The following is a 10,431-nucleotide window of genomic DNA, read 5'->3' as shown; positions in this document are numbered from 1 at the left end:
CCCATCAACAGTGAATAAGGGTTCCAGTCTCTCCACAACCTCGCCAGCATTTGTTGCTTGCTGTTCTGTTAAATTTTGCTAGTCTTACTGGGGTGAGATGATATCTCATAGTTGTCTAAATTTGCATCTCTCTCAGAGCTAGGGATTTTGAAGCGATTTCCACATGCAATGTTTAAGCCTTCTCTGCCCAAAACGGAAATGGAAAAGACAAAGCTCCTGTCCATCTCTTGGTAATGCCATATATAAAGAGGAAATCTCTAATCTCATCTTCTCACAGATATTAAGATGCAATTAAAGTTATTTTTCATTACTGAGCATTTTCTCTATGCTGAATGAAAAGATCTGAAGAGACTGGTGGAAACAGCAGAGGTGTTGGGAGAAAGACAAAGCAAAGACAGACTGGCCCGGTAAGACTCAAAAGAGAGGCTGAGGCTGCACCTCACAAACCTGTTTATGTCCTGGTGCTGGATACTGTTCCATATACCTTCTTCTACAAGAACAAGCAATTCTTCTGCAGCTGCCTTTTCACCATCAGCCAGTTTAGATAGTTTTTCAGCTATAAGAAATATGAACAACAAAATATGACTGAGAGAAAATGTCAGAAACTACACACTTTTAGTTTGAATAGTATGCTCAGGGCCATTTCAGCACCCATTAAAAGGGTTCAACAAAGTGAGATGAAGAATACTCTGTAGGAAAAGCAGCAACAGGAAGATCATAGTTTCTTCCCCAACTGGTCCCATCACTCAATGCCTTAAATCTATTCATCCCACTTCTTTACACAAAACTAATCCCATAAAGAAAAGGTAGTGTACCTAGGGATTCCTTGGTGATGTTGTAATGAGCATCTGCATCTCTATATTTGTAGCTCAAAATTATATTGGCCACTTTCATATCAACTCGGAGCTTGAGGCTGTCAAGGCCGAGCAACTCAATGAAACAAACACAGGCAGCTCCTACTGAAGGTATATAGAAGGATGAGAGACCTAAAACATAGGCTTCATTGGCTACTTGCTGAACCCTATTAAAAAAATCACATCAATAATTAAAATAGTTCACACACAAATAATTAAGCAAACATAAAACCAAGCAGTATGAGAAGAAATGAGCGACAAGAAAGGTAAAAGGCTCACAGTACATAAACAGCAAACTGGCACCATGAATTAAACAGGAGTTATTCTAAGAATGAAAGGATAGTTTAACCTAAGAAAATCAATCAACGCAATATACCATAGTAACAGAAAGAAGCAAAAGACCACAGATCTTCTCAGCTGATGCCTCTGACAAAATCCAGTGGCCTTCTAGGATATTTAGAAAAGTATAAAAATGGTAACAAAACTCACAAAACCCCTCATCACCCAAATACAATCTGTTAACTGCTTACAATGGCCTATGTTTCTGGTATTTTTCAAGTATTCGATTACATATGTATAAAATGTCTTTTTGGAGTACAACTTATATTTAAATACTCACAGCTGTTTGGGAGTTTTGCTCTTGGTTAATTCTTGGACCAGAAAAGTACCAAATGCAAATGATGGCCGTCCATGATGCAAATAATACGCAAAACTCAGACGTTCCACTATAGCATACTTATTAACCAAGTCTGGTCTAGAAAAATGTGGGAGATCACATGATGCATCTGTATGAGAGGAGAGAAACAGTATTAGTGCTGTGTACCTCAACCAACATTAATTTCAGAAGGTTACAATGAAAACTAAACTTTCCAATGATAAAGAAAAGTCAGGTGCCATATTACTTTGGACCACCATCACCACTGTACCACATTGCCAAACCCACTGTTCTGAAGTCTGTTCTGACTCACAGAAACTCTGTCCACCTCACTGGACAGAGCAGAACTGCTCCACAGTGTTTTTAAGGATGTAATCTTTACAGAAGCAGGCTGCTTCATCTTTCTCCCATTGAGCCAGTCACGCCCTTCGGCGGCTTTCCAGAGACAGTTAATCACATGGGAGAAGACTGCCCATCTTTTCCCCCTGAGGTGCAGCTGGAGGCCTTGAACTCTGTGCCTTCGGAATTGCAGCACAGCTTCTTGCCACTATGCCACCAGAACACCCTTCAATGTATAAAAGTAGCCATTATTTCACAGAGAACGTACAACTGAGGTGCTATATAAACAGTGCTCTTCTTTTCAAAGTTCAAAATTTATTCTTGAAATAAAGCTTTATGTCCCATGGAAAAAGTCTTTTTACACTGTGACTTGGTTTCTTTCTATAAAGACTTGAAGGCCTTAAAAATGTGTTACTTTACAAAACTATTATTTAAAAGTACATCCCTTCAACATTAAAAAATTTTCACATGCCTTACCTATATTCTTTGTGAGATCTGAAGAACTTAATTAACATAATTACATATGAAACTACTTATGCACTCATTAAATAGTTGCTGAATACTTGTCACACATACAGCATTGCCAGGTGCTGAACTAGCAAATTTTAGGTTTTTACTTAAATGGAAAACTCAAACTCATCGCTGTCAAGTCAGTTCCCACTCATCGCAACCCTCTTATCGGATTTCAAAGGCCCTAAGTAGCAACTCAAAGAGCTGCTGGTGGATGCAAACCCCTGGAGATGCACAGTCTTTAAACGGTGCAATTCACTACGAACTATACCACCAGAGCCCTCTAATCACTCAAATAAGATCCTCATTAATTAGTAGGCTGGGGGACTTAGTGTGGAGAAAGTGTAATAGAAAAATACTACCTGATGTGAAATATAACTCTGGCTTGTTGCAGAGGCAAAATCATCATACAGTATTTTTATAACTCCTTTCAATGGTAAAGCCAAATGGAAAAATGAGGTTAGCACTCATATAATAATGTTTTCACAGTAATAATTTCCTATTTCCCCCTTAAATATACAGACATGGCTTCAAATTATTTCCGGACTGTACATTTCTCTAGATCGTATAGCCCTGGTGTACAAATTGCCGTTCCGCGGTCACTTGTGGTTGCTGTGAGGCTGAACACTGTGACATGGATGTGTCAAATGTGTTAATGGTTGGCTACCCAATGTGGACTGAGAGTGGGGTGGAGCTCCCCGATTAAACAAGTGTGGAAAGAAGAGTGGCATCCACTTCCATAATAGCTTGCCTCCGGAAAACCTATGAACTTGGAGAGAGGATGAAAGGCACCCAAGCGTCAAGGACTCTCCTTCATAGGGTCGCTATGAGTCGCCTGCGATTCAACGGCAATTAACAACAACAACAATCTAGTTGTGTATTTATAAGAGGTGATCATAATGTTAACAAGTAAGGAATCATTAGAATAGGACAGGGCATTGGGTTTTTTAATACCTTCACTGACATTAGAAAGAATATTTGATTTTGAAAAAGCAGTTTATTCATCAGTCACACTCCAAAGATTTACTGAGCAGCTATTACTAGTCTAGCACCACACTAGGCTCTGAGCAGGAGGTAAATTCAATTTATCAAAATGTGAAGTTAAAAAAACGGATAAATTAGGAAATCCTTTTTTATCTGTCAATAAATATTCATGGGGTACACATTATATGCAAAGTGTTAATTCAAATTCTCAAATTTATTTTAATATAGGTAGAGGTACTATTAGTAAAATGGTATTAAAAACTAAGTCTGAATGTTAAAAGTGAAAGCAGACTTTAAGCACAGCACAAAAATCAGAAAAATTGTTACAATCTAAAGAGATCAAAAAGGTGTCTGTACCTTGTTCTTACATCTGCAAGGAACTGTGGGAGGTTTTTAATCACTGCTGTATGTGTACACTGATGTGTATGATGTGTAACCTGTTCCTAACCTTATTTGACAGAGAATGTACTACTTACCTATGGTCATATTGTTACTACATGGTAGAGTCAGGATTAATCTAATGTCATAGCCATTACTATATTAATAATATTCTATCAAAAAGGATTTGGGGAAAGGTGTAAATATAAGCAGACAGGTACAAATAACATTTTCCAACACGGACAGCACATTAAGTGTCATGAAGTCACACTATGTTTTCAATTCTATCTTCTAGAAAATGTTTTCCATTTGAATATATCTTTATTTTTAGAATGAAAAGCACTGGAAAACTGGATTGCAGTTTTATAAGTTAATACCTCCACTGTTAAACTACTGAAATGCTTCAAAACCAGGAAGTAGCTCTCATAACTTACCTCCGATGGCTAGTGTGTTGGCAGACTGCCAGCCAAACAATCTGCTGGAATCAAAGGGCAATAATGACTGAAAAGGGGGGAAGCAAACCATGGTGAAAAGTCAAATGATTGTAAAATAAGAAAATAAAACTTTATGAAAGGACTTCAGAGTGAGCTAGCCTCCTTTATTTTCTTAAAAAAAAAATTCTCATTTTAACACAGCCAAAAATAAACTAAAAAAGAGGTCCTGAGATACTTTTCTGTATTCATTTGGCCTTGTTACTCTTCAATGTGCCCCTTATTTCAATCTATACCTGCAAAATGCACTCTTTTAGTAGAAGTACTTTCAATTATAATATAAAATGGGCTTTGGAAACAGTTTTAGAATAAAAAAGAGGACTAAGGCTCTTAATTGCTATCACATTCTTAAAGGGGTCTTTGCCCCAGAAAGGATTAAACAATTTTAGTTTAAACAAACATCTCTAATTCACTTAAGAGAGACATGAGTAAAAAGTGCTAGAATGAAAGAGCCTTTGGAAGCAACAGATAGGTTTGCTGGTCAACTACCTGTTTGCTCTTAGATTCATTTCCCCCCTTCTCTGCTCTGCTCTGTAATGCAGGGAACCACATTCCCTAAGCTTCCTTATCTACTGGTAGGTTTGGTCATGAGAGACACAAGTGGGAAATTAAAGGTGGAGAAGAGACCAAGATAATTTTTCTCTTCTCTTTTTGTTTTCTAGGATAACTCCAAGGTCTAGTCTCATGCTGTATGTTGCTAGTTCCCAAGAGGTAGCCTGTAAAGAACTTAGCTTCCAGAATGCTCCAGCCTCTGGGTTCTGAAAAACACCACTTTCTTGTACTGTTCTTCCAACCTTATGGGTGTTGAGTACATTCATATTTGCTAATCTTGGACTGCCTCAATACTGAATGTTTGGTTTCTCCATACTTATATCACACTCTAAAAGCAATTAAATTTCCACCCTTTGAAATATCTAGTTTCTGTTTACCTGACTGATAGAACACATTACCTAAATTCTGTACCTGAATAAGATGGTAGAGGGTAATATCATGTGGCAGGATACTAGGGACAGTGTACTGTGGGAACAGAGCAGTCTTTAACTTGGGGTAAGGAGTTAGTGCCATCTTCAGCAGCTGAGGATCCACTTTTTTCAAACAGTTCTCATTTTCTTCATTCTGAACAACCTAAGTGAAAAGACAACAGAGTTTAGTGTAATGCTTGTGCTTTCTCAAAATTTAAGTCCTTCTTAGAGGAACTCTGAAAAATAAGATCAACTTAGACAGAGTATGCAATAGTGAAAATAGCACTGGACAAAAAGTTAGAAGCCATGAGTTCTTGTCTTGGTTTTAAAACAAACTAGCTGTGAAACCTTGTGCTAGGTAATTAATAGATGATCTCAATTCCTCACTGAATCTGAAAGTGGAGATATAACAGTGGTTTCTAAAATGTGGGGGGGAAACTACCTGAAAAGGTTCTGCTATGTTTGAAAACCATTAGATTAGATGAACCTTATGTCCTTCCAAACTATCCTGACTGTAATTTATTATTATTATTATTAATTATTATTAATTTCAATGAACATTTACAGAGATTGTGGATTTCCATTCATTCATTGTTGCACTGACTGTAATTTTTGACAAGTAATTAAAACAGATGAAATAACTAACTATACTAATTTAAGGTACATTACAAACATCTAGTAGAGATGGTATTAAATTAAATAAGTATCAACAGAGACTTAGTAAGATGTTTTCTTATCTTGGTAAATTTAAGAATTCCTAAATTTCTTCTAACCAGGCATCTATACTTTCAAAAAGACAAAGTTGGGAAAATTTTCCTTTGAGTCCCTCTAAAGAGATTATATGAACAGCTAAAGATAGTAATTTCCTTTTTATCTATGAGGCTATCTGATACATTTAGCCATGAGAGAATAGAGAATAATTCTCTTATTTTTTTTTAAAAATTCTCTATTCATAAAAGGGAATGAGAGTTGCTGTTGTCAGATATCATCACGTCAACTATGACTCACAGGGGCCCTATGAACATCGGCTCTGAATTTTACCCTATATCCTGTTGACATCCTCATCCTCTCTCACGCACTAGAAGAGAATAATACCCAAACCACAAATCTAAAGTATATTTATTCTCTGAAGCAATTAGATACTGATTCTCTGCTGAAAACAAAGCTAGGTAATTAGAAAACAAAACAAAAAAAATAATCTCTAGATACATTAAAAAAGGTTATATAATTTCTCTATAAGGTACTAGTTCCCACATAACTTAAAAAATCTCCGGTTCAAATCCACCAGATGCTCTGCTGGAAAAGGAGGAACAATTTCCTCCTGTACCAGTCAGATCTGATTTGACGGTACACACACACAAATAATTATTAAAAAAAAAAAAATCTCACAACTTAGAGGACAGAAAAGAAAATCTTAAAATGCACCTTTTTAAAAAAAATGTTCTTTAATTTAATGAAACACTTGCAAGTTGTTATATTTTATTATTAATTAAGACCTAAGTAGCCCATAGATATTTCTGCTAAATATAAAGTTAGTCCTATTTAACTCTTAATAGGTGAAAGTGTCCATACCTGGCTAACACCCCCAGGAGCATACATTGTGGTAGCAAGGGCCAGGAGGGTGTGTCCTTCCAATAGCATACTGCTTACACTGGCCTGATTGCTAGGAATCAGTATCTGAGCATTTGCAAGGCTGGCCTGGAAGATTAGTTTTGGATCTGAAAAATAAAAGATTATGTTTTTCTCCTCAAGAAGGATAAATACTAAGGATGATAAAATTATGAAAATTAATTTTTAACTATCAAAAGTTAAGAAGACCTTTCTTAATTGGAAAAGAAGAGATAAATATCATAAAGGGAAAGAAGAAAAGTTATACCTACTTAAAAAGATAAAAATAAAAACTTTTATCCAAATAACAAAACCTGAAAAGTAACAAGAGGAAATTACAATAAATGCTATTTAAAGATCAATGTCTCCAACAAAGAGATCATACCAATCGATTTTAAAAAACACTGACCCCAACTGATAAATGGACCAAAAAAAAGTAACTGATTTACAAAAGAGGAAATACAGATATCTGACACATAAAAATGTATGATTCTCTAGTAACAAGAAAAGGAAGCCTGGTGGTGCTGTGGTTATGCAGCTGGCTGTTAACTGAAAGGTCAACTGTTCAAACCCACCAGTGACTCTCTAGGGGATAAGACCTGGTGTTCTGCTCCTAATAAAGATCACAGCCTACAAAATCCTATGGGAAACTCTGCCCTGTAGTTAGAATCCACTGAAAGACACTTAAGAACAGCAGCAACAAGAAATATACATTAAAATAGTAATTACATGCCAAAGATCATCTATAGCAAATAATCATCTCACACACACTAGATTATTTTACTCTATCTGGAGCTCTTAACAGAAGACTCAGAGCAGGCTCTTTGAAGAGAGGTTTACTGATCCTGATGTGTCAGCTGGCCAGATAGCAGGAATTCAAGTGTGGTTAACTGTGGGAATAGGGTACAGAACTGAGGTTGCACGGGGTGAGGGGACATGTGGTTACACATACTCTCTACTCCATTACTGGCTTTTGGCTGACACCTTTGGTATTCTGCACACAACTATTAAGTTTCTTAAGTAATATGTACTTAAGATTATAATCAGATATTTGATTAAAGCTAAATGATTTCTCTAAAGAGTTCACAAATTAATTAACATTTGACAGACCAGTTACTCATCTAAAGAAATTTTCTATGTGTAATACACTATGCCCATACCTGTTAAATTACTGGAAACTTGTCGACACTGAACTAAAAATTCAAACCAGGGATAAGCTTCATGCAATTCTTTTTTTTCCAAAAAGGAACAATTTGGAGGATTAAGTCTGTACACAAAACAAAGAATAAATTATCTAATTAACATATAGAATAAAAGAAAAAATTTTAACTATATTTGTTCAATTGGTAACTGGTAGAAAAATGGAGTCCTAGAACAAAAAAGTATATATAATATAAAACATTCCTACTTTTACATTATGCTTTACATATTCTTTATGATCTGGAAATACGTAACATTTTAGAGATAGATACCATTACCTAAAATGTTTATAGTATCAAGACATCTATTCTTTTGAAACTATGATAAAATGATACCAACTCTATATAAAGAGTAATAAATAGCTTGCATTTTTGCACACCTATCAAGAGGCTTTGGGAGCCTGGTGGTAAGAAGCTATGCTGCAATTCCAAAGTTACACAGTGTAAATCCACAGATGCTCTGCGTAAGGATGGGCACTCTCATCTTATACTGACTCTGAAAACCCACTGGAGGGTCAGTTATGAGTCAGTTCTAACTTGACAGCATACAACAACAAAGAGAGGCTTAACCTGAAGAATTAAAGCTCAAAATAAATCCTCTGAAAAGAGGCTTTTAAGTTTGTTCTTACCAGTAGCTATATATACCAAAACATTCTAAGTAAGTGTCAAGGATATGAACCAGAAATATAGCCTCTACTCCAACTTATTTGCAAGCAAGAGTAGCATCCACTTCTTAAACAACATGCCTCTGAAACTCTATGAACTTTGAGAAATGACAATATTTCTAGAAAGGTTTCAGGTCTTTTGTTCATAGGGTTGCTATGAGGCATGCTTGACTCGACGGCAATCAATAACAACCACCCCACTTCTAGTCTTTACTGCACAAAATCAAACTATAATACTCTCTATAAGTGGGCAAACATGACCTCTGAACTCCAGCAGAAATAGAATTAAATCTGGCTCTGCATGCATTATGCAAGCTATAGTTGAGCCTCATCATTCAAGTGTAAACTCCATTATCTGTTAAACTCATTAATATTTATTTGTATTCCCAAAATCAGTTTTGTGATACTCTCATGGTCATTAGTGGATATGTGCAGAGATATATCTTGTGCCAATTTCCCCTCCCATTTTTGTTGGTGTTTTTTTGTTTAAGATGTCTAGCAAGCACAGTGCTAAAGTGCTGGGATGTGCCTTGTGGAGAAAACTGTGTTGGATAAAATTCTCTCAAGTATGAGTCAGAATGCTAGAACCTGTCAGTTCAAGTTAACAGACCAAGACTTAATATCTATTAAATAAAGGGCCTATAAAAGAAAACTCTTCAAATTCCTCACTGCTGTTAGTAGTAACCAACTCACAGCTGACCCTCCAGCAGGTGTCACCTTTGAGTCAGCAGTGCAACTCCCTGAGGACTGCGCCACCAGACCACCCAATAGGCCATGCCTCTCTAGAGGTTCAAATCCACCAGCAACTTTGTGGAAGATGAGAAATTTCCTCCTGTGCAATTTATATCTTCCCCAAAATCCCCTATAAGATCAGCTATTAATTGGTTCCAACTCAATGGCAATACTAGAAGCAGTATGTGCCATTTACTTCCTAAATAATAGGCCTTTGAAAACCCGAAGAACACTAAAGACAGACAATAATTATACTAGTGTAGTGGTAGAGCCCAGACTGAAGCCAGTTAAAATGAGGATACGGTGACTGCTGTAATGGGCTCTTATGTGTCAGTATAGCGCAAAACAGAACAGGGTTCGGATCTTTTGTTCTTAAGGTCGCTATGAGTTGTTCTTGATGGCATACAACAACAATGCCAATGAGTTTAAAATGAAACATACATAAATAGAGCTTTATACTGATTAGCTGATAAACATGTTGTGACCAGAGGGTGGCAGGAATTTAAACTTAGGAGCAATGTACTTCTCCTAGGATCAGTGGTTCAGTATTTGGTATTCACATGAACTTTATAAAGTTTAACACTGATGAGAATCGTTAGAACTTAAATTTCTCTTTGAGGTCTTGAGTGTATCCATGTGTGAAATAGAAATAGTACCAACCACTGACCTAATTTTTTTAAATGCTGAATGAGACAAGATATATACAGAAAGAACACTTAACTCAGTGTCAGGAACCCAGTAAGAATTAAAATTTCAGAGACTACTATATTATTATTGCTATTACATACACAATATTTAAAAATAAAGATTTTAAAAAATATAATGAATAGATGTTTAAATTTATCTATTTTTAATTCTGTAAATATGTGTGTTTAAAAACCATATACAGCACAACAAGATAAAGGTATATAATCCAATTGAAAAATGGACCCAGGATATGAACAGACACTTCACCAAAGACGACATTCAGATGGCCAACAAGCACATGAAGAAATGTTCAAAATCCCTAGCTCTAAGAGAGATGCAAATCAAAACAACTATGAGATATCATCTC

At 36.0% G+C, this 10,431-nt stretch overlaps 1 protein-coding gene across 1 annotated transcript in view; it reads right to left on the bottom strand.

Annotated features, from left to right (window-relative positions):
- SPG11 (spastic paraplegia 11 (autosomal recessive)) overlaps nt 1-10,431 on the bottom strand; it is a 128,159-nt gene that overhangs the window by 41,644 nt on the left and 76,084 nt on the right. Inside the window, exons 30-36 of the mRNA XM_006883201.1 lie at nt 7,942-8,048; nt 6,746-6,891; nt 5,175-5,336; nt 4,155-4,221; nt 1,474-1,639; nt 816-1,021; nt 448-556 (exon numbers count right to left, since the gene is read on the bottom strand). Of these exons, the coding sequence (XP_006883263.1) occupies nt 448-556; nt 816-1,021; nt 1,474-1,639; nt 4,155-4,221; nt 5,175-5,336; nt 6,746-6,891; nt 7,942-8,048 (963 nt within the window). The remainder of the gene's footprint in view (nt 1-447; nt 557-815; nt 1,022-1,473; nt 1,640-4,154; nt 4,222-5,174; nt 5,337-6,745; nt 6,892-7,941; nt 8,049-10,431) is intronic.

This window comes from Elephantulus edwardii, unplaced genomic scaffold (assembly GCF_000299155.1).
Source record: "Elephantulus edwardii isolate Elephantulus edwardi_28Jun2011 unplaced genomic scaffold, EleEdw1.0 scaffold00026, whole genome shotgun sequence".
In the NCBI taxonomy this organism is placed as follows: Eukaryota; Metazoa; Chordata; class Mammalia; order Macroscelidea; family Macroscelididae; genus Elephantulus; species Elephantulus edwardii.
Note: the sequence above shows the minus strand (reverse complement) of the source record. Positions and strands in the feature narration are given on the sequence as shown.